This window comes from Sinocyclocheilus rhinocerous, unplaced genomic scaffold (assembly GCF_001515625.1).
Source record: "Sinocyclocheilus rhinocerous isolate Xijiao unplaced genomic scaffold, SAMN03320098_v1.1 scaffold1655, whole genome shotgun sequence".
In the NCBI taxonomy this organism is placed as follows: Eukaryota; Metazoa; Chordata; class Actinopteri; order Cypriniformes; family Cyprinidae; genus Sinocyclocheilus; species Sinocyclocheilus rhinocerous.
The window spans coordinates 455,182-480,407 of record NW_015655597.1 but is presented as its reverse complement, the minus strand read 5'-3'; the positions used below and the strand labels follow the sequence as shown (position 1 = coordinate 480,407).

The following is a 25,226-nucleotide window of genomic DNA, read 5'->3' as shown; positions in this document are numbered from 1 at the left end:
AAGAAGGTGCTCCGTACCTCACTGGTTGGTGATGGGACAGGTGTTATTGATGGACCAGACCCTCTTCACATCCTGGGAGTGCAGCCACTGAGTCGCTCCAGTCAGCTGGAGGTGCTCCTTGCTGTGGAGACACCAGATGGGGGTTATATGGGTCCAGGAGAGCTGGCTCTCAAGCTGGAAGAAGCGAAGGGTTTCCTAAAGGGAGCGCTGAGGGTGGTCAGCGTCTTGGATCAGAGCTGCTCAGGAGAGCTTGAGTGCGGGGAGAGAGTCTGTGAGCTCACCCTCAGTCTCGACCCCATCGGCTTGGTCACCTACACCACCTCCAGAGTGAGCTTTGTGTCTCCACGCTTCAGCAGAAAAGAGATGTGCACGTGCCCAGGTTAGTGCTCTGCTTCAGTCTCAAATGATAAAACTGGCAAAACTGATTCAAATTTATTCCAGGGTTGCCAACTCTCAAACATTTGGCACAAGACACGCTTTCAGGCTCTCATGCTAACCTTACTAAATCTCACGGCAAGTAACAAGAAAATGCTAAATGCACTTTGCTTACATTATACTCTTATATTCTTTATAAGAGTTATGACTTCAAAGTCAGACGCGTATTTCCATTTCGCAAAACAGTCGTAAGAGCAAGCGAGTACAAGCTAACTTTAAACTTCAAATATGTATCAATAAGAGAGAGTGCAACAGAAAAATGAGTGATCATTTCATTTCATCAAATATTTGTTGAACATCAAATTTATGTAAGAAAGTATGTTTTATAGGAACAGTAACTATAATGCAATCTTAACTCTCATGTTGTGTTCTGGTCATTTTGACCTGGAGAGGATTTTCTTTTTCCTGAATATGCTAGTTAATGTTATTGCATTATACTAAAACCTACTGAATTTGCTCACACAGGGTATAACAACTTCCCAAAAAACTTTTTTTTTTGCATAATTTTTGCACTTTTTTGAAGATTGCATATACATTTCTCATTATGCTATATTATTACCTAATATTGGATTCAGTCTTTTTATCAGCTTGTTTTCTTTCAATCAGTTTTTGAGTAAATATTGCCAAAAATATATTTTTTTCACTCAAAATCTGAGGTGCACAAGTTCAGATCAATGAGGCCAATGACCAATCAGTTCCAAAAAGAAATAAAAAACCTGTGTTAACAAAAGAAAACAAAAAGATTGAATCCAATATTTGGTGATAATATGGCATAATTAGAGATTTACAAGCAATTTTTAAAAGGCAGATTTTTGACTAGGAGCGCCAGTGTATGTAAAGGATTTTTAGCACAGCAAAAAGGTTAATAAATCATCATTATTATTATTATTATTACTTGCTGGTACCCCTCAGTAATATTAAGTAGGTAAACAGCATGAATTTCAGAATTGAACATTTCTAAAAACTGTACATTGTACGACATTAACCTTAAATATTAAGATAAAATAAAAAATTAATTTATAAATAAATAATAAATAATGTAAATAATGATAAAATAAATAATGAATTATTGCTTCCTCAAAACCTCATATAGGTTCCTGTAATTGATCTGCCCATGCCATCAAAATCTTACTCCAACCAGTTAACCAAAGTTGGCAACCCTGTTTATTGTCGGATGCATTTCATGGTATGCATTATTTATCCTGGTTGATTAAATTCAAACAGTAGCTTGAGTGGCAGAATTTTCATTTGCTTGTTTTCTAACTTTTTGTACCCACTGCAGGAGGAATATGTCCATCTTCTCTGGAGCTCTGTGATGGCCAAACATGTCCGTCAGACATGCAGTGTGTGCGCAGCGGCCCCACAGCACCATCTCTCTGCCAGTGTCTGCCTGACACTCTGGACAAGTGCGCAGGTTAGACTCAAATAGGCTTTTCACGCTGCTCCTTTTAAACCCTGGCCACTTGTAATGTTGGGTAAAGCAACGTTTCATATTTCAAAAAAGGGGTTTACAACACTTGTTGAGTTGTGAGCTGGTAAATATTCAAATGTTTTTTTTTGTGTTTAATTGCAGCATATGAGGACAGATGTTAAAAATGATTTCTGATTGCAAATACATTTACAACATGGGAAAGGATATGCATATATTGTCCCTAAAGGATGTCGGTAAAGCAACGTTTCATATTTCAAAAAAGGGGTTTACAACACTTGTTGAGTTGTGAGCTGGTAAATATTCAAATGTTTTTTTTGTGTGTTTAATTGCAGCATATGAGGAAAGATGTTAAAAATGATTTCTGATTGCAAATACATTTACAACATGGGAAATGATATGCATATATTGTCCCTAAAGGATGTCTTTTAATATTACAAATAAATGAGAAGTGCTGATTTTCATTGTACGTATATTTATTTGATATATTTTATATAGTGTATTAATTTAGTTGATATCTTAAAGGGAATAGAGTTTTACCTAATAAATATTTTCTTAATATTCAAGTGCATTTATTTAAATATTAGATTTTACTAATGTAAAAAATTAAAAACTTACAAAAAAGTCTGTGACTGCACAATATTTTTAATCATATTAAAGCAAATGGAGATTGATGTATGCATGAAAACATTGGATATGTAAGGAACGGATGTCCACAGACATTTTGTTCATACTGAAACACCCTTTTACTTTGAGGAAAAGCATATACCTGTTGCATGGTATATAATACAAGTGATACCATATAGAAATGTTTATTTCGAGTCCCTCAGGCAGCTCGAAGTGTGTCACTACAAACACAAAAGACAAAAATTCTAAATGACTTTTCCTTTAGCATGATATGGTTGGCAGAAGTTATGTAAAAGCATTCATTTCCCTTCAAATAAGGGCTCCCGCTTGTAGAATATCCTGAGGGTGTGTCAAACATATGATTAAATGTCATTTCAGCATACGTGATTGAGGCCAAACACTTCTACGAATATATTTTGTGAAAGTGTGTATAAATAACAGATTTTGAAATATGGTGTTAGCCTTTGACTGACTGACTGATTTCCATACCTGTGCTGGCAGGCCAAACATCTCTGAGCTTTGCAGGAAACAGTTACATCAAATACAGAGTGACGGACAGTGACTGGAGTGGAGACATGAAGCTGGGCTTGAGAATCAGAATGCTGCAGAGCCAAGGAGTCATCATGTACACACGTGCTGACCCCTGCACATTGCTCAAGGTCAGATGGATACAGAGATATGATTAATGCATTATTTTCTACATTATTTCATTAGATTGTATATGCATAATTAAACACATCCCACCTATTCTCATTAATATAATGCAGCAATCAAAATATAGTGTTTATGAAATATGGTGGTAGCCTTTGACTGACTGATTGGTTTCCATACCTGTGCTGGCAGGCCAAACATCTCTGAGCTTTGCAGGAAACAGTTACATCAAATACAGAGTGACGGACAGTGACTGGAGTGGAGACATGAAGCTGGGCTTGAGAATCAGAACGCTGCAGAGCCAAGGAGTCATCATGTACACACGTGCTGACCCCTGCACATTGCTCAAGGTCAGATGGATACAGAGATATGATTAATGCATTATTTTCTACATTATTTCATTAGATTGTATATGCATAATTAAACACATCCCACCTATTCTCATTAATATAATGCAGCAATCAAAATATAGTGTTTATGTATAGATATTTTTTTTGTATCTGTGTGTATATTTAATATTTTTTTAAAAATGTTTTTAAAAGATGCTTAGAAACAGTAATATTGTGAAACATTATTGCAATTTATTCCTGTGATGGCAAAGCTGAATTTTCAGCATCCAATTTTCAGCAGAAATCATTCTATTGTGCTGATTTGATGCTCAAGAAACATTTCTTTCTTATTATCAGTGTTGAAAACATTGACAACAGTTGTTCTGCTTTTATATATATTTTTGTGGAAATTGTCTCAGGATCTTTGAACAGAAAGTTCAAAAGAAATCATTATGCATTTATGCATTTCAAATTAATGCATCCTTAATTTGGCATTAATGCAAAATTCTTACCAACCCAAACTATTGAACGGTAGTGTATGTATAGATGTATGTGATATTTATTCATTTTTGGGGCTTTATTAAGTACACGTCATTGTAAGTAATTAAAATTTATGTTGATTTTATTTAAAAAAATAGTTTTTACTGCTTTCTGTAAAACATTATGTACTGAAGTAAACCAAATACAATAATAGCATTACATGTATTATATTATATAATATGACATGCATATCCAGGTAATATTTCACATTTAAAAAAATACTAATTATTTATTATTATATTTATATAATATTGTACCAGCCATTGCAAGCTGACTATGCAGTTGTGTTTGCTATTGGGTCATTCTGTATCAAATCAACCAAATTTCAGAAACTTCCCCAGCTCAAATTTTTGATTTTGTCAATATTTTTTTCTGAAGAAAGATTAACTTGTATAGCAACGAAAGCCAGAATATTAAATGTCATGGATGTATATTTACGGAGTAATCCACTATTTTGTAGAGGGGGGTCAAAATGGCAGCATCAATGTTATTTTTACACATTGGTAGCTCTATTAGTAAAATCTGTTGACTTTAGTAATCTTTGTTGCATTATATGCCAATGGTGACTATTCAGAAATGGGGAAAAAGCACTTTTCAAGGTTTTTCTCCAAAGTCTGCTTGTCTGTAACTTAAGAAGTATTAAAGATAACTTAATGCCCTTTTAGATTTTGGGTTTTAACAATTTTTTTGGTATCTTCATTTTTAAGGCTCTACAGTATATGGTTCTTTTCCAGAGATATAGGGCTCTTTGCATAAATATTATACTTATTTTCTTTGCAAAAGGAATGACTGAAGAGTAAATAATGTTGAAACTAGAAATGTGTCTTGTTTCCCTCTATCAAAACAATTGCACAGAACAGACCTGTCTCAATGCCATTTATATTATTTGTCCATAGTTTGCATGCCTGTAACTCAAGAAGTATTAAAGATATCTCAATATGATTTTAGATTCTGGTTCTTGACAAACTTTTCTTTTGGAATATAAATTTTCAAGGCCCTATATGGCTCAATCCAAGAGATATGGGGATCTCAATGCAGCTTCATGTCCAACTTGTTGAAATTTACCCATTTTCAGTGGTCAAAAACCAAATGATGGTCACTTTGTATACAGCTGATACTTATTGTATTTAAAGATAAATGTTTGAAGAATAAATAATGTTGAAACTAGAGTTTTAACTTGTTTCCCTCTATCAAAACAATTGCATAGAACATACCTGTCTAAGTGCTGAAAAAGCACCGAAATGGTCAAGTTGGCTCATTAACTTGCACTCAGTAGTCTATTCATAAGATTCTATATTTGAATCTGTTTTAAGAAAAACAGAAAAAGGGATTTTGTTCATTTTAACAGCTTCTGAAACTACCAAGAGTTCAAATATGCAGTATCGTAACTACATGTTTGAAACAAATCCCACGCCTCATAGGGAAGTGTGATTGCTCTCCTCACACATTATATTCACATCAATAAACCAAGATTTGTCTGACTTGGATTAATTTTTACAATTAATTTTTCTTTTTTTTATTGTTATAACATTTAACGCATATTTATAGATCAAGTATTATTCACTGATAAGGGGCATATTTGGCAGAATCTCTGATAGTGCCTCAAACTTTGAAACATTTAAGCTCTCTTACACTTGAAATAGTTAACCCTGGGTAATTCTGAACCCTGAGTAAATGGGATCCTGGCTAATCTTATTTTAAGTTTCACATTGCTCATACTCTACCAATTACAATTAGTTAACAATTAATCCTGGTTATTCACAATCTTGACATGTCACACTATTCCTAAACCCTGGGTTACTGTTATTATTTGCATGCTTGCAGTGTCAACAGTCATAACTAAGTAAACAAAAATTCACATTTGGTTTTCAACTATTGAAAATGGGTAGGATTCAACCATTTGGACACATAATTGAGATCCTGATATCTCTGGGACTGAACAATATAGGCCTTAAAATGAAAATTCCTTAGAGAAGGTATATTAAGAACCAAATTTAAAATCATATTGACTTATCTTTAATATTTCTTGAGTTACAGGCATGCAAACTTTGGAAACTTTTGAAGAATATGTATGGCACGCAGACAGGTATGTTCTATGGAATTGTTTTGATAGAGGTAAACAAGATACATTTCTAGTTTCAATTGTTCTTCAGACATTTCTCTTTAAAAGAAAAAAGTATCAGCTGAATGCAAAGTGACCCACATTTGGTTTTTGACCACTGAAAATGTGTACAATTGAACAGTTTACTCCCGGAGCCATATTGAGATTCCAATATCGCTGGAATGGAACCATATAGGGCCTTAAAAATGAAGATACCAAAAGAAAAGTTTGTTAGAATCCAAAATCTAAAAGTACATTAAGATATCTGTAATATTTCTTGAGTTACAGGTCTGCAAACTTTGGAGTAGTTCTGGCTCTGAATCTCAGATGAAAATGGTCATTTTGAGCCCCCACCCCCCCTCCGTAAATGTACATCCATGACATTTCATATTTTGGCTTTCATTGCTATACATGTTTATCTTTCTTCAGAAAAAATGCAAACGAAATCAAAAATTGGATCCGGGGACCTTTGGTTGAGTTGACACGGAGTGACCCTATAGTGAGTCGTTGTCTGTGTTTGTTCAGATAGAGGAAGGGCGTTTGTGGTTCCAGATGGACTGTGACAACAGACTGGACATACTGGGCATCTCCGGGCGTCCAATCAATGATGGGTCCTGGCACACCGTGACCCTGGAGCTCTCCAGTAACTACACTCTCCTTTCACTGGACGATAGCTACGTGGAGCGTCGGCATTCTGCGCGGGCCCCTGTCCGCATCTGGCCCCTGGCTGCAGATGGATCGCTGTTCTTCGGGGCTCAGGTGTTGCACGGACCAGTGGGCAGAGGCGGCCAGAGGCCCCCACGGGCACAAGAAGGCTTCCAGGGGTGTCTCGGGTCCATCATGCTCAATGGAAATGAACTCCCACTTCAGAATAAGAGGAGCCGGTATGCAGAAGTAGCTGGGCTGAGTGATGTGAAGCTGGGATGTGTTTTATATCCTGATCCGTGCCTCGGTGGGCCGTGCCAAAATGGAGCTTCTTGTACAAAGCTCAAGCCCTCTGGTGGTGAGAAATAGAAAGTGCATATAACCATCAATACGTCAATAACGGTCAGTTGTTCAGATTTTAGTCATTAGCTCTGTATTAGCTTTGTCTTATAAGTCTTGTTTCTCATTGTATTTGTCCCCAGACTTCTCATGCAGCTGCCTGCCACAGTTCATGGGGTCCCGCTGTGAGATGGAGGTGACGTCTTGTGTGCCCTCACCTTGTCAGAATGGGGGTGATTGTAAGGCTGTGGGGAACACCTTCCTCTGTGGCTGCCTCAAAGGCTTTATGGGACTCATGTAAGACATTTTTTTTCAGTATGTACTATTTGTGATTTGGTAGAATTTACCATTAATCTTGCATACATTTTAGACCTTAATGACTTTTAAGATGTCACACCACAGACATTTAGGTGGTAAATGAGACACCAGCACATTTATAAATATTTACATATGTTTTAAATATATATTAATACATGTACATATAATTTTATTGGTGTCACCCAATAGATAGTGTCTCATTAAAACTATTTGGTAATTCTAACCATTTTGAACTACACAGTAAATTTTTAACTGAATATTTTGGTACAACATATATGAAATAATGTTTTGAAAAGGAGGTTTGTTAAGGTGAAATGCTTTGAAAAGGTGTTTTATTGTATTTGGCAGTTAATATGACTTCAAATAGTTCAAAAACTCTTCAAATTATTTCAAAATATTCTGTTTAAAAAGTATTGTTTAGTTCAAAACTGTTCTAATCACCAGAAAGTCCATGACTGGTTAACATTAAAAGATGTTTTATCTTTATGCGTGTGTTGTGGAGAGCAGGTAACCAGCAACTTACTGTAATTACACTCTCGTCTGAAAGTCATTATCCTTAGCGTTCACCTGATCTTTTCCATCTCAGACCTTAATTGTTTCAACTACTGGTTCAGTACATACGTGACCCTGTAAAACTGGTATGTTGTTTGATTGTGTTAATTAGACCTTTATCACTAATTACTAATTAATTACTAAAATCATTTAATAAATAATGAGCAGATTTTAGAGCAATCCATCACAAAAATCCCACTAAGGCTTCTCTAATTTCTTTGTGCCATGATAAATCTTTTTCAAAGTGAGATGAGTTCAAGTTATTTTTCCACTAGAGGATGCTGTTGTTACTTTTTCCAAGCAAACCTAAAGCTACACATGAACAACTGGCTGAGAAAAGTGGGATACTGGGACCTGTGCCCTTTTCCTCTCTGTCTTTTTATATATTGGGGAGAAAGTAATAAAAATCTAATTGCTTTATAAAACTACTATATAACTACTTTCTCTGCTTTACCAGCTGTGCCATTACGTTATGCAATACAAACAACCCTCTCATTATGTTCTCTTATGCTTGAGAGATTCGTTGAACTTTCTTGTACTCAAGAGTATGTATAAAGAGTTCTCTGAGCAACAGATCATCACATATTTGCTGTTTGCAGCACAGAGGGGAATTCAGCAAAATGTGAACATTTATGAATCTTTAAATGCAACAAGAAACCTCTTTCTCTCTCTCTGCTTCTGAGAACTAATTAAATAATGAGAGACACACTAAAGCTGTGTTCAGATTAACATAATATTCTTATTATTCATGCAGTTTATAGTGTTTAGAGTGTATAGTGTGTCAGCAAGTATGCATTAAATTGATCAGAAGTGATAGTAAAGACCTTTGTAATGTTTCAAAATATTTTTATTTCAGATAAACGCTGTTCTTTTGAATCATCAAAAAAATCCTGAAAAAAGTATCACCATTTACACAAAAATATTAGGCAGCAGCAGTTTTCAACATTAGAAATTATTTCTAATGAGCATATTAAAATTATTTCTGAAGGATCTTGTGACACTGAAGACTGGTGTAATGACTGCTGAAAATTCAGCTTTGCCATCACAGGAATAAATTACATTTTAAAATATATTAAAATATAACATTTTTAGTTATTTTAAATACAAATAATATTTCATAATATTACAGTTTTACTGTATTTTTGATCAAATAAATGCAACCATGGTGGGCAATCTGGGCATAAAAGAATTCTTTCAAAAACAGAGAAAAACATTTCTTACTGACTCCAAACTTCTGAACAATAGTGTTGAGTTGTGGTCAAAATTTTACATTCACTTTGCAGTATCAAAATAAGAGGGATCATACAAAATGCATGTTATTTTTTATTTAATACTGACATGAATAAGATATTTCACATAAAAGACGTTTACATATAGTCCACAAGAGAAAATAAGAGTTACATTTATAAAAAATGTCCCCCTTCAAAAGTTTACATATTCTTAATTCTGTGTTATTACCTGGATGATCCACAGCTTTTCTTTTTTTTTTTTTGATAGTTGTTCATGAGTCCCATCCTGAACAGTTAAACTGCCCGCTGTTCTTCAGAAAAATCCTTCAGGTCCCACAATTTCTTTGGTTTTCCAGCATCTTTTGCGTATTTGAACCCTTTCCAACAATGACTGTATGATTTTGAGATCCATCTTTTCACACTGAGGACAACTGAGGGACTCATATGCAACTATTACAAAAGGTTCAAATGCTCACTGATGCTCCAGAAGGAAAAACTATGCATTAAGAGCCAGGTGTGTAAACTTTTGAACAGAATGAAGATATGTAAATTTGTCTTATTTTGCCTAAACATCATATTTTGATGTTGCTCCACTTTAACTTCTTGTCTAGACGATATTTGTCCTCTCTCCTTCAGGCCAGCATGGGCTGCCCCTTCTAACCCCTGGTTATCCGATGTTCTCCGTGAGCATCGGTCCAAACTCAGGGCAGCAGAGAGAAAATGGCGCAAATCAAAAGACCCGTCAGACCTGATTATGTATCAGTCTTTGCTTTCATCTTTCTCTGCTGATGTCCAGACAAAACCAGAACAATCAGCAGTCAATTCTCAGCCCCACACACAGGACCTCCAACCAACCACATCTACTACTAAAACTCCCATCTTCTCCTTCTGTCCCCTCACTGAGGCAGAAGTATCAAAACTTCTCTCCAGCCATCCTACAACATGCCCTCTAGATCCAATCCCCTCACACCTTCTCCAAGCAATCTCTCCTAGACTCTTACCAACACTCACACACATCATCAACACATCTCGCCTTACAGGCACTTTCCCCACTTTATTCAAGCAGGCTCGTGTAACCCCACTGCTCAAAAAAACCTACATTAAACACTTCACTTACAGATACTCCCATCTTCTCCTTCTGTCCCCTCACTGAGGCAGAAGTATCAAAACTTCTCCTCTCCAGCCATCCTACAACATGCCCTCTGGACCCAATCCCCTCACACCTTCTCCAAGCAATCTCTCCTACACTTTTACCACCACTCACACATATCATCAACACATCTCTCCTCACAGGCACTTTCCCCACTGCATTCAAGCAGGCTCGGGTAGCCCCACTGCTCAAAAAACCTACATTAAACACTTCACTTACTGATAGCTACAGACCTGTCTCTCTCCTTCCGTTCATAGCGAAAACTCTCGAACGAGTTGTTTTCAACCAGGTATCATTGTTTCTTTCACAGAGCAACAAACTGGACGCTAACCAGTCAGGTTTCAGGAGTGGCCATTCAACTGAGACTGCGCTACTGTCAGTCACTGAAGCCTTGCAGATTGCAAAAGCTGATTCTAAATCATCAGTTCTTATTCTGCTAGATCTATCAGCTGCTTTTGACACTGTCAATCAGCAGATCCTCCTGTCCACCCTCTCATCACTGGGCATCACAGGGATTCTACTTCGCTGGTTTGAATCCGATCACACTGGTAGGTCGTTCAGGGTGGCCTGGGGAGGGGAGGTATCCAAAGCATATCAACTGGTCACTGGGGTTCCTCAGGGATCAGTTCTTGGACCCCTCCTCTTCTCCATATACACTACATCATGATTCAGAATGCAGCGGCACGACTGGTCTTCAACGAGCCCAAAAGAGCCCATGTTACACCTCTCTTTATCTCCTTGCACTGGCTACCAGTTGCGGCTCACATCAAGTTCAAGACATCGATGCTTGCATATAGAACAACCACAGGCTCTGCACCCACCTACTTCCTCTCACTACTACAAATCTACATCCCCTCCAGAAGTCTGAGATCTGCTAGTGAGCGACGCCTCGTGGTACCATCACAGAGAGGCACAAAATCACTTTCCAGAACATTTTCGTTCACTGTTCCTGGCTGGTGGAACGATCTTCCCACCGCAATCCGGAATGCTGATTCCCTGACAATCTTCAAGCAACAGCTGAAAACTCATCTCTTTCAACACTATTTGATTTAATCTTTAAAAAAAAAAACTTTGTCTTTCTCTTTATTTATTCCTTCCCTTTCTAGCTTGTACTTGTTTGGAACAATACCTGAAACTTGGTATTACAAGCACTTACTGTGTCTGTTTGCCTCTTTAAGATGATTCGCTTTATGTATTCCCTGATTGTAAGCCGCTTTGGATAAAAGCCTCTGCAAAATAAATGTAATGTAAATGTGAATACTTTTTTTCATTTAGTACTGTCCTTCAGAAGCTACAGAAGATACTTACATGTTTCCCAGAATAAGTTCAATTTACCCTGATCTTCAAATTCAAAACGTTTTCACCTCCAGGCTCTTAATGCATTGTGTTTCCTTCTGGAGCATCAGTGAGCATTTGAACCTTTTGTTATAGTTGCATATGAGTCCCTCAGTTGTACTCAATGTGAAAAGATGGATCTCAAAATCATACAGTCATTGTTGGGAAGGGTTCAAATACGCAAAAGATGCTGCAAAACCAAAGAATGTGTGGGTCCTGAAGGATTTTTCTGAAGAACAGCGGGCAGTTTAACTGTTCAGGACAAACAAGGGACTCATGAACAAAAAACTAAAAAACAAAACAAAAGCTGTGGATCATCCAGGTAACAACACAGTATTAAGAATCAAGCATATGAAAACTTTTGAACGTAATTTTTATAAATTCAACTGTTGTTTTCTCTTGTGGACTTATGAGAAATATCTTATTCAGGTCAGTACTAAATGAAAAATAACCGGCATTTTGTATGATACCTCTTATTTTGGTAAAATAATAAACATTTTGCAGATGCTGCAAAAAGTGTTTTTAAAATTTTGACCACAACTATAGATACCTAGATGACCTGCTGCATTTGCCAAAATGAGCTGAATGCACTTCCTGTGTCCGGAAATGCATACTGTCAAATAAGGTTCTACATCTGAAGAAGAATTTAAGTACACTAAAAAGTATAAGTGTGTGTAATATGAATTCAATCTGGTCATACTACATCTGGCATGTTGCCATTGTTATGTGATCTACATAATCACAATTTTACAGTTCTCCACCATGTATGAATATAACGAAGTCTCTCCTGTGGCCTCATGTGTTGGCAATAGTGTCCTTTGGATGTGCATTTCAGGATCTCTGCAGAAGTAATCGGTCATCCATCATCAACTCTTCTAGAAATTCGAACATAGTAATTTGGCGTACTGCTTTTCGCATACTTAATAGTTGGAACTGTATCCCAGTACTGTATCCCACAATGCATGTGACGTGACCATTCATGTCAGATGTGATGAATGAACCTAATTACAGCTGCTGAGTGACTCTCTGACTTATTTGTTGGGACTGACAAATATTATGTTATTTTTTAACACAAAATTTAACTGAAAATGGTAAAATAACAGTTTAAATTTTTTTCACAAAGTAGAATGCAGCAGTTTAAAACACAAAATCATGCATTTTTATAAGGAAACTATACCAAAAAATTCTCTCATTTACTCTACCCTCAAGCCGTCTATGATGTATATCACTTGCTTTTTATCAGATGAACACAAACAAATATTTTTAGAAAAGTAATCCATCTCTGAGTCCATATACTGCAAGTGGATAGTAACCCAAAAGTTAGCTTAATCCTCTTCGTCCCATGTGAGACATAAGGCCGCAACCCAAAAGTGGACATTTTAAAAACCATAGGTCCCAATGAATAAATTGATGTCGGAAGTTGTTTGTAAGAAAAATACCAATATTTTAAACTTTTTAAACTATAAACCATAGTTTCTGGAGGACTGTCACTTCTCACGCAAGATTCAGAGCGCGCTTTTTTTCACAGCGCACAGACGTTTATATCGAGTGAACTCATGAATGTGTGTATGACAGCAAGGGTTTATAGTTTCAAAATATTAGTATTTTTCTCACACACCTATCATTTCACTTCAGAAGATTGAAGATCACCACATTGATTCATCGACTGGGGTTGTATTGATTACTGTTGTTTACTTTGTATGGTTTTTGAAGTGTCAAATTTTGGGTTATATTATATGGACTCACAGAAGTTGTTTACTTTTCTAAGAATATTCGTGTTCATCTGAAAAAAAAAAAAGTCAAATACATCTGGGATGGCATGAGGGTGTATAAATGTTGAGAGAATTTTTTTGGTTGATGTATTCCCTTAAAGAATCAAATGTATGTATGGTACAGTAAATAGTAAGTTAGTATTTAAATCCCAAAGAGCCTAACACAGTCCTTCTGTCCACAGATGTGACGAGGATGTGAATGAGTGTGAGAGGGAGGAGTGTGAGAACGGAGGAGCGTGTGTGAACACGTTCGGAGCCTTCTACTGTAACTGCACTGCGGGCTTCGAGGGTCAGTTCTGCGGCCAGCCTCTGGACGGCCCAGACACTCAGGCTGAGGCCCTGTCATACATTGGACCAGGAGAGATCATCGGCATTGGCGTGTTGCTCTTTGTGGTGTTGGTCCTGCTGACCCTGCTGGCCGCATTTCGTAAAAAAGTCCTCCGGAGGGACTGGAGCCGTGGGGAGGCGGTGGGCATCTCCACAGAGACCAACTACATGCTGCATAAGACGGGCATGGGAGCCGAGGGCATCGAGTTCAAAGCCATACGGGTCAGCGGCGAGTGTCGTGCCAGCCTCTACCGGAACGACAGCGCAGGAGGGCCGCCGCAGGTCATGGTGCGGCCCACAGCCTACACGCTTCCCCGCTGCCAGGGAATCCCTCAAGGGGAAACGGAAAAGGCAGAGGGAGGGCTGGCCACTTTCTCCTGCCCTCTGCAAATGAGCACCTTCCAGGTAGATCTACCACACATCCTCGGGATGCCACGAAGAGGTGTTGCCGTCTGCAGCGTGGCACCCAATCTTCCCCCGTCAATGTCCCCGAACCCGTCCGAACGCAGCCAAATCTGCAAGCCTCCATGGGAAGTGGAGGACGAGGAAGAGGAAGACGATGAGAACAATGCTACGGATCATCAATTCCAAGCTCTGGAGTGGGAAGACAGGGGTTATCAGGCGGACGGAGAGGAAGCGTACAGAACCAAGGGTGACAATTTGCCGCACACACTTTCTACTCATCACAGATCAAACAGAGGTTGACAAAACTGCAGCGATGTCAGCGTGACTCCATAACTCCAATTAAATCCCAGTCTTTGTGTGGATGAGATTATACATACGCGCCCCGGTTTCCATCTGCAAAATCCATTGTACAATAATGTGTGATGGAACGTAATTACCTTAGAGATAACACGAAGCTTTCACACAAAAGGAAAAAGTGAAGTAAAGCATTTAGAGTCTGTCCTCAAGATTCAAACAGAAACATCCACACAGTGATAAATGCTATGCATAATGCGTTAATCACAATAATGTATATGAAAAAACTGGGTTTTAATCAAATCTCCTTTCCCAATTCTTTTTTATGATTTCATATTCAGCATTCTTGCGATTTTTCGTATTGGCTGCATCTTGAAAATTCACCAGGGACTCATAAATTGTTTCACAACAAACCAGATTATAGTAATCAGAACCATCTGCAATGCTGTATTGTCACTTGAAATCGGCCAAAAGGAGCCTTTCTCCTCATAAAATATCTGTCTGGCCAGGTTGGCAGCTAGTACATATGTGAGGGTGATTATTACACTTCAGCTTGTGGAAATGCGTTACCTGTGTATGTTTTCTCTGCACATTTTGGTCTAAAATGGGTGACCTTGGTCTTGTTAGTGTTTGCTTCAAGCAGAATCTCATTTGTCATGGACTGTTTGTTAGCTTTAGCAGTGTGCAGTCTGGGATAAATATAGGACAAATATTATTGCTCTTTCACTTTAGCAGATTTGAAAGATTTGCATGCCGTAGAGAGTATTAAGCTCTAAATGCTCTAAAAGGTTTTGTTTGAGCATATGTGCGTGTCTAGTTTTTGGATATTAGATGTATGTTTGGTAAATGCAATTGGGGCAGTAGTTCAGACTTGACATGGCAATATTTAAAAAATATATATTTTTCAGTTTGTTCAAAATGAATTGAGAAGTGACCATAAAGACTCATACTGTTAATGTTTTGACATTTCTATTCATTAAAATTATCAAAGTTTCCACAACAGCACATCTGTTTTCAACATTGATAATAATCAGAAATGCTTCTTGAGCACCAACTCATCATATTAGACTGATTTCTGAAGGATGGTGTGACTGAAGACTGGAATAATGGCTGTTGAAAATTCAGCTTTACCATCACAGGAATAAATAACATGTTAAAATATATTAAAATAGAAAACAGTTATTTAAAATTGTTATAATATTTCACACTATTACTTGTTACTATATTGTTTTACTGTATTTTTCATCAAATTAATGCAGCCAGAGAGTTGTTTCAAAGACATAAAACATATTACCTACCCCAAACTTTTCAAAACATTTAAACGGTAGTGTATACATATCATATATCATATATTAAATTTTGTTTATTTACATATAGTTTTGTTATAAAGTTAAAACAGTTTTATTCGTTTTTATTGTGCATAATGGGTCAAATTTGTATGGCTGCATGACAGCTATAAATTCATAAACACGGAAAATACATAAATAAAAAATAAATACATTTCATAATTTAGCCGGAAAATTATGAAAAAGACATTGTGACAACTTTCAAGCTGGCCCTGAACAATCTCTATTGTTGAGCCCTGCTGTGTGTACTGTGTGTGATTGTATTTGCATACATTGTGTGAATATATATAGCACAACTGCATGCATTTGCATGTGTGTATGTCTGTATAAGAATCTGCTATTGTATTCTCCTGCAGAAGCTGGAAATACACCAGAGGAGGTCACCTGCTTCTCAGACAGCAGCACGAGCGAGGCACACTCCCTCAGGTCCTTCCGGTCCGATTCCTGCGACGACAACGGTGAGATGCATGCATTGCAAGACCCAAAGTCCTTAACATACCCTCCAAACAACCTCCAAAAACTTTCTCTGCTCAAAGAATATTCAAAGTTTTTTTAGGGCATCTTATCCTGTTACAGTATGTTTTAACCATTACTTTATCCGTACTATAACCATACATAAACATTTCACAATCCCATAAAAATCATTATGCAAGACTGCAACTTTTGAATAAACCACAGAGCAATTAGATAACATACTGAATGAACCCTTTGCGTTGATGTTTTCTCTCTTCTTGTTGTATAAGGCTGTTCTCTTTGCACTCGTTAGCTCTTTTGTATTAGTCAGCTTTTGATATGCTTAATAGTGCTGTCAGTTGATAATAAAAAAACTAATCACGTTTTTAATAGTACTATGTATCACTTTCTGTATAAAAAATAATCACAATGTAAATGGTTTAATAACAGATGGTTATTAACAGGAACATAACAGGAACAGTGTGAAGTTGATCGTCTAGTCTCTGATTTGATTCACTAATGCATAAACAGCAGTAAACCACATTGCGACAATGAACATCTGTACATGAGGCCTTACATATTACACCGATCAGAATCTAGGGTTTCTCGAGGTTAGTTTAGAATTTCTATGAAGTTTTTTTGCTCCAAAAATAGCAGTATCATTCTTGTGATTGATGGACAGACATGAGTTGTTCCTCATTAATTGCATACGACAATGACGCACGCATGTTAAGTGACGAGTCGAGGGCAAATTATGACGTCACGATTCTTCCAATTTCAAATCCGCCATTTCGGAAGAAAAGAAGAGAATAATACATATTTTATAACTGGGGAGTTAGTTTTGATTTTTGGAACTTACATTATAAGGGGGCAGTCGTGGCCTAATGGATAGAGAGTCGGACTTGTAACCCGAAGGTCGCAGGTTTGAGTCTCAGGTCAGGCAGGGATTGTAGGTGGGGGGGAGTGAATAACCAGCTCTCTCCACCTTCAATACCACGACTGAGGTGAGACCCTTGAGCAAGGCACCGAACCCCCAACTGTTCCCCGGGCGCCGCAGCATTGGCTGCCCACTTCTCCGGGTGTGTGTTCACTACAGTGTGTGTGCACTTGGATGGGTTAAATTGCAGAGCGCAAATTCCAAGTATGGGATACCATACTTGGCCATACTTTCACTTTCTTATGTTTTTATTGCAGAGTAACCTCCCAAATGTGTAAATATCAAGAACATTTTGCTTCTCTTTTTACTAAGTACTATGAATGAAGGCCAGTATCACTGTTACTAATTCTGATACCTATGCCTCTATTAAATTGATTTTTTTATTCAATTTCTGGGGTTAAAATGAGAAATTATAATATAATTATATAATTCAACATTATAGTATTTAAAGCCATAATTTTTAACATTTAATAAGCCTTAACTGCAAGTTATTTGATTGCATTTATTAATTTATTAACAATTACTGAAGATTATAAAAACTTTTTAACAATTACAGAAGATTATAAAAAAACATCTTGGTAACCTGAATGAAGCACGTTGATGGGAGTGGTCTTGCTCTCTTTTGGTTGATGTGTTTGTTGAAGTGCCTTTACAAGGAATCCTGCCCTGTATGATTTCATGCAGGGCCATACTTGAAAAAACTTTCCGAAACTTATACGAACCCTGAAGGAGTGTATTTGGCACAGAAATACTCCGTCATACGTTCAGTACATTTTTTGAAACTTTGTCCATGTTTAGCATGAGAATCCAACTCTTTAACCGTGTAAATAAATCAGAATGCATGAAATAGCATTAGACTTCCCCTTTAATTCCAATTTGAGTCACTTCCAGCATTTATACTGTATACCGAAAAGACCTGTTAAAAAACAAACACATGCAAGATTATCACATTATACATTCTCACGCACCCACCTCTATTATAATGACCTAATCTCAGGCAGAGGTAACTGATTATTCCATTCACCTAAGTCCATATGACTTGCGTTGTCTGATCTTTCCAAAAGGAAATCATGAGGATTAGTAATAACCCTGTCCTGCTTTAACAATGTGACAGCCTGAGTAGGTCAGAGCAGTAATTACAATCCATCTGCCTTTGATATGCTCTCCAAACGTGATTGCTATCATGACTCAGTAGTGTAGTATCACTTCTGCTGTACAAAATAGATGTCAGACGTCCGTTTGCTTTTGTTTAGCAGATTTCATGTGCTGGAGGATTACGAATGGGACAAAGTGATTTATATAAATGCTTATGTAAGGTTTTCATTGAGTGTTTGATGTTTGGTTGAAGTGTTTGATCCTTTATTCAATTGTTGTCTGATATTTTACACTTGTTCATGCCCTAGCCTCCATAGTGACGGTGATACGACTGGTAAACAATGCAGTGGACACCATTGAAAATGAAGGTATGAGTCCATTTCCATATTACTGACCCAAATCAAACAATACCCAACAAAATCAAAATTTGATTTGTGTGGTTTTACTACATAGTGTCATAGTGCAGTGGTTCCCAACCCTGGTCCTGGAGGCACCCCAACACTGCACATTTTGCATATCTCCTTTCTCTGACGCTCCAATTTCAGGTCTTGAAGTCTCTACTAATGAGCTGATGACCTGAATCAGGTGTGTTTGATTAAGGAGACATGCAAAACGTGCAGTGTTGGGGTGCCTCCAGGACCAGGGTTGGGAACCACTGTCATAGTGTACTGCTAAATGTTGACAAAATGAACTATTAGCAGATTTAACACATCTTTCTCTTCTGGGAGATCTTTTTGTCTTTACTATGTTTTGAATGATTTCATTTCAAAATGATTTAAATTATTTTTTATTTTCTGTTTAAATATTATTAAATTAAATTGTATATATTTGGTAACACTTTGTCCCATTACTTAACAATTGTTAATCTATTACCTAACATTAACTAACAATGAGGAATCCATTTGTTATTGTATTTATTAATCCTTGTTAAACAGTTTATTATTAGTTTGTGTTAGCTAAGGTGTATTAAATAATAGTAATAGATACAACTTTTAATTGTAATAATGTATTATTAAATGTTGAAATTAACATTAACTAAGAACAATGAATGATTTGGAAGCAATTTTAAATGTTAGTTCATTACTGATGTAGTTAACTAATATTATCAAATGAAACCTTATTTTAAACTGTTACCAAATATTCTTTATTCTTAGTTTTATTTCATTTGTAATTAAAAGATATTTAATAATAATTTAAAAAATAGTAGCATGTTATAGCATATTATTTAGAAATATTTCATCATCATTGCAAAATAAATAAGTGACTCTGTGAAGTGGCTTATTAGATAGCTTCTAGGCAAATAAATAAATAAATGGATGTGAAATATTGATTTGAGGTGAAAGTATTTTATTGTGCGAGAAGAAAGAGAGGTACAGAGTAATACTAGAGACATCCAGCACTGCAAGGAAATCGGTTGCCTGGATACAACAGTCAATTACACCGTTTAGCATCATTATAGATGGAAAAACTGACCATAGTATGCTGCAACTGACAGAATGAAATATAGAGCAGTAGAGTGCTGTGTAGTACTATTTTATAGTATTATTCAGTTTAAATGTTATAGGGATAAAAACCATGCTGCATGAAAAGGTAAAGGTGTAATACCAGAGCGCAGAAACTGAAGTGTCCATGCAGTCCGCACTGGACTGGCTCTAGTAGGATTAGAGCAGTTAATTAAACTGCACAACTCTGGACTCGTATAAAATCAGGGTTTAGACTCGCTTTTTAATCACTCACATAATCCAGTTGCATTGAAAACCTGAACTATTGAACTAGCCTTTAGTTAGGTAAGAACAGCATCCCTGTACTCCGTGGCTCAGCTACAGTGACCTGTTTTTGAGGCACACCAGAGCCAGTCTCTACTTAAACCTGCCCTAGACCAAAGCTGATTCAAATCAGTGCGAAAACAAGCTGTTTGCTTAAGTCTAACACACTATGGAAAGTTTTTACCGTCTGAGGAGTTCTCAGCTCCACCTTCTTTCTCAGAGGTCTGGATGAAAGTGGACTGTTTTTGTTGGTTATGCTAAACAGCACAATGTGATTTATCCAAGTAGGACATGTTCCTGGATCAACTTTTTTTGGGTCTTGGACCAACATTCTTATACTTTAAAAATGTGTAAACTTTCAGTTGTTGCCTTGAGAAAATATTTCTGTTATTACTCATTTATTATTCTATTTATAACTATTGTATTAGTTAAAGGCACAATATGTAATTTTCGCCACTGGAGGGCGAGTATTTAAAATAAACAAAGAGACAAAGGCGTAGTTTGATGATGCAGTGACTGAGTGTGGAATCATGGGAGTTGTGGTCTTCATCCCCACAGCTGATGCAATGTGTTATGGTTCAAGACAATAAAAAATCAGTTGTGATACCCTGTTCTCCCTTTGATTTTGAAGTTACATTCATTACTGTAGGTGTAATTATGCTTGCATTGTTTTAAAAGATTTATATATTAAAGGCACAATATGTAATTTTTCGCCGCTAGAGGGCGCATATTCAAAATAAACATCCCCACAGCCGATGCAATCCGACAGGACTCGGGCAGAAATCATGTTCATGGATGAGCTAATGATTTATTAACATAGTAGAATGAAACAGGGTGATGCTGAAAGCCGTCGAAGCGAAACGAGGCTGCTGAACGAGCGTGACACACGGCTCGAAAGCAGCGGAGCTTTTATTATGCCACAGTCGACCGCTTCCGCTCCTTCCGGTCGTGCGTATGTGGGGGAAAAAAGCAGCGCTGTTTTATCATACTAGATACATTTGATATATATCAAATATATATATGAGGTTTTTGGATATTTTAATAAAAAAATCTTTCATATTGTGCCTTTAATATCTCTAAATAACTTTAGCGTAACCTAATGTAGTCAGCTTGATGTAAGTTATATTAAATATGTGTTTTAAATTTATACATTTAATACAATTTATATCTTACAAACATATTTTTTTTATATTTTAATGTTAATTTTAATTCATTATTTAAATATTAATTAGTTATTCTTTTTTATTTTAAATTATAATTTTTTTTAAATTTAATTAATTAATTTACTCTTATAAAAATGTGTACATTTTCAGTTGTGACCTTGAGAAAATATTTATTTTAATTACTTATTTCTATTTATTATACTATTCATTCTATTTATTACTATTATACATTATTCATTACTATTTCTAAATAACTTTGGTGTAAACGAATGTAGCCAGGTTAATTTTAATAAATAATATATTCTATATATATTTAATAAATAATAATGTGTATTTTAAATGAATAAATTGAATACAATTTATATTTAAAAATATTATTTTTTAAATCTTAATTTAATATATATACATGTGTGTGTGTGTGTGTGTGTGTGTTTAGTGGAATTAAAATTTTTTATTTAACGTATTTAAAAAATTCAGCTGTTACTTTATATTTTATATTAAATATTTCTATAATTACTTTTTAAATAAAATAACCTAATAATGAAATAATATATATTGCATGTATATTTTACATTTATAAATATAATACAATTTAAACAATGTAATATTAATTTAAATATTTTTAAATATAATTTTATTATTAATTAAATATGAATTAGTTATTATTTTTTTTATTGAATTCAAAGTTTTAATTTAATTACTTACTTCTAAATGTAACCCTTACATGCAAATTAAGGAGGAAATATTTGCGTAATCATAATGTTCAGTAGTTATGTACTACTAAAATCTGATTTGTTTATACAACGTTGTTCCAGGACCAACAAGGATGTTGAGTAGGTCACATTAAACTAGATAAACATAAGCAGTGATACATCATGTGTTTTCCTCTTCTCCTAACAGTTGCAGGTCAGGGAGACGTGCAGCCTCACAGTACCACCTGTGAGTCCACTAGGTTATTTTTTATTTTTTTATTTTACTTTTATATATGCTCCTCCTTTTCACTTGGTCAGACATATTTATAAACCTTTACATGCATCCCATATTAAAATATTCCATCATTGATATTTCATCAAACATAAACAAGTTGATTGTTCTGACTGTTTTGTTTTTGATTTGGCTCTTTGTTGTTTATTTGTTTTCATCTCATAACTCATTAAAACACTCCCCCTGAAACATTTTTCATTCAACTATGAGGATGAGATTTGTGTGGAATTCGTCAAAGAGTATTTTATGAATTGTAAAAGCTCATATCTTCATTTACTGTACTAAACTAGAGATTTGATAATAGCTCATATCCAAACTATATCTTGTGTATTTAAATATCAAGGTCCCATGATAGCTTGCATTTTCTGCTCACTTGAGAAAAACTAAGTTTTATATCCAAAATGAGAGAAAATTAAAAGAATGAAAAATATAAAAAGAAAAAAATATATATATTCAGAATTCATATTTATTATTATTATTTTTTGCATTGCATTTATTTAATACACGAGTTTCACAATTTGAGTTGAATTACTGAAATAAATGAACTTTTCCACGACATTCTAATTTATTGAGATGCACCTGTATATAAATTAGAATATAATGAAAGTTGCATATGCTCAGACACTTTTTGATACTCTGCATGTATTTTCCAGCCTACCAATGGCAAACAAAGGAGTGGCTTGACACGTGTCTCCCAGGACTGGAATCACCGCCTCGAGACCAGACCCCTACACCACCACTTCCACCCCTTCCTGCTCCCCCACCTCCCCTGACCCCTACATGGCTAGGTGGCACCCCGACCCGCCTGGGCGGCAGTGTCCGGTTGGATGGCAGCACCCTGTCGCTGCAGACTGGCTACCCATTACAACGATACCAGGGCCAGAGAGATTTCTGCACATCTCTAACGCTGGACAACGACAACTCACCTGTTTATGAAGAATACCGTAACCCAGATCACTATGACAACGACACTGTTCACCAGCTGGGTTTTAGCGAGGGCCGATCCAGACCCGACTATCATCACTCCAGCCAGTACCTGCTCTCTCACCCTCCCCTACTGGCCTGGGAGGTCACGCACCCTTTCGGCAGCCAGCATGAGATCGACAGACTGGGCAGAATTTCGCTTCGGGCTCAACGCTTGCGTAGTCAGAGCCCAAAGACATCTTTGTCCGGCATGAGAGAGTATTATTGACCATTAACAGGACAAAAAGTCCTTAATTATACTGGATGCTTGTGATCATGCAACTGAGGACTCGGCCTGAACGTGTGCTGATCTGTCGGGAATGGAAACGTCAAGACTCTCACAGCCTCAGTCATAATGTACACTAGTGATTATTCTTCATGTACTTCATTAAAGGAATAGGTCACCCAAAAATGAGAATTGTCATCATTTACTCACCCTCATGTTGTTCCAAACTTATACAACTTTCTTGTTGTAGAACACAAAAGAAGATATTTTGAACTGTTTTTCTCCATACAATGAGTAAATGAGGTCCAAAACAATTGGATTGGAGGTCCAAAACTCAATGGATCCCATAGACTTTATTTTGAAGAATGACTTTTTAGACATTCTTCAAAATATTTTCTTTTGTGTTTTACAGAAGAAAGTCATACAGGTTTGGAATGATGTGAAAGTGAGTACAATGTCATTTTTGGGTGAACTATCCCTTTAACTATATGTGCGAGAGGACATTAATTACTTACCCTCATGTCGTTTCAAACCCGTAATACCTTCGTTCATCTTCGGAAAACAAATGAAGATATTTTTGATGGAATCTGAGAGTGTCTCCAGGTTCCGAATGTAACCATGGTTCCCCGAGGGTTCCCCGACGCTGTGTCGGAAACGCTTTGGGAATGAGTATGCCCACGCGGCCAGACTTACCAATCCCTGCCTAGTGTGGAAGAGCACAGCTAAGGCGAGAGAAAGGAGCCAGGAGTGGCGCAGAATGCAGGAAGGCACCTGACAAAGTAGGCGGGGACATCCCACAGCATGCCGAAGGCCAACTTCAGAAGGAGTGAGTCTTGACCCCTAAAGGAGAGGGGAGATCAGAGGACGAAATGAAAAAGCATCCTGATCCACCGCTTAGCATAAGCTTCTCTGGCCAGAGGCCTCAGCCTCAGTGCACCGTGGAGGAAACATGTAGCTAGGGGGTGTCTGCCCACTGACTGGCCACCGACACGTAGACTTTCAAGGTGGAGTGGGTCATCCCTGCAGAGAAACGGGCCTGCAGGAACTCCAGCACTGTACCAACTGGGCAGGAAACTGGGTCGAGCTGGCAGTCTCCGCACCAAGAAGTGAAAGATTCCACTTCAGGGCATACAGTTTCCTCGTAGAGGGAGCTCTGGATTGGAGAATGGTCTCAACAACCTCGGTTGAGAGACAGGAAGCTGCGAGTTGTGGCCTCGGCCACGTCTGTACAATAGCGTCCAGTACGAGAGGAGCTGGATGAGTGAGAGAGAACCAGAGGGGACAGTGCGATGTCTCTCGAGTCGCAAACAGGTCCACCTGAGCCTGGCCAAAACTCTCTATATCTGCTTCACCACCTCAGGGTGAAGTCTCCATTCCTCGGGCCGGGTATGTCTGCTCATTGAGATGCCCAGGAATTTGAACTACTCTCAGCGAGAGGAGTTTGCCCTGGGACCACTCAAGGATCTGGTGCGCCTGCCTGTAAAGGGAGTGCGAACACAGACCTCCCTGGTGGTTGATTTAAGAAACCGCCGCTGTGTCGTCGGTGCACCAACACATAGAAACCTCTTAGGTCTGGGAGAAAGGGTTTTGATGCTAGAGAAACAGCCAGCATCTCCAGGCAGTTGAAGTGCCACGTGAGATGGCGGCCGCTCCACAGACCGCGGGCTGAGTGGCCACTCATGACCGCTCCTCATCCGGTGAGGGACGCGTCTGTCGCTAGCATTACACGGCGACAAGCTCCCAGCACCGGGCCCTGAGACAAGAACCAAGCTTACTCCACATGTCTAAGGCACGTAGGCATCGCCGCGTGACCTT

General features: G+C 37.3%; 1 protein-coding gene across 1 annotated transcript in view; it reads left to right on the top strand.

Moving 5' to 3' along the window:
* The window catches only part of LOC107718772 (protocadherin Fat 3-like), a 64,528-nt gene extending 40,941 nt beyond the window's left edge, over positions 1-23,587 (top strand). The window contains exons 23-32 of the mRNA XM_016526001.1: positions 7-379; positions 1,718-1,849; positions 3,335-3,492; positions 6,638-7,115; positions 7,240-7,393; positions 13,635-14,431; positions 16,181-16,282; positions 18,618-18,677; positions 22,139-22,177; positions 22,876-23,587. Of these exons, the coding sequence (XP_016381487.1) occupies positions 7-379; positions 1,718-1,849; positions 3,335-3,492; positions 6,638-7,115; positions 7,240-7,393; positions 13,635-14,431; positions 16,181-16,282; positions 18,618-18,677; positions 22,139-22,177; positions 22,876-23,414 (2,832 nt within the window). The 3' untranslated portion in view covers positions 23,415-23,587. The remainder of the gene's footprint in view (positions 1-6; positions 380-1,717; positions 1,850-3,334; positions 3,493-6,637; positions 7,116-7,239; positions 7,394-13,634; positions 14,432-16,180; positions 16,283-18,617; positions 18,678-22,138; positions 22,178-22,875) is intronic.
* Positions 23,588-25,226: the final 1,639 nt, after the last annotated feature.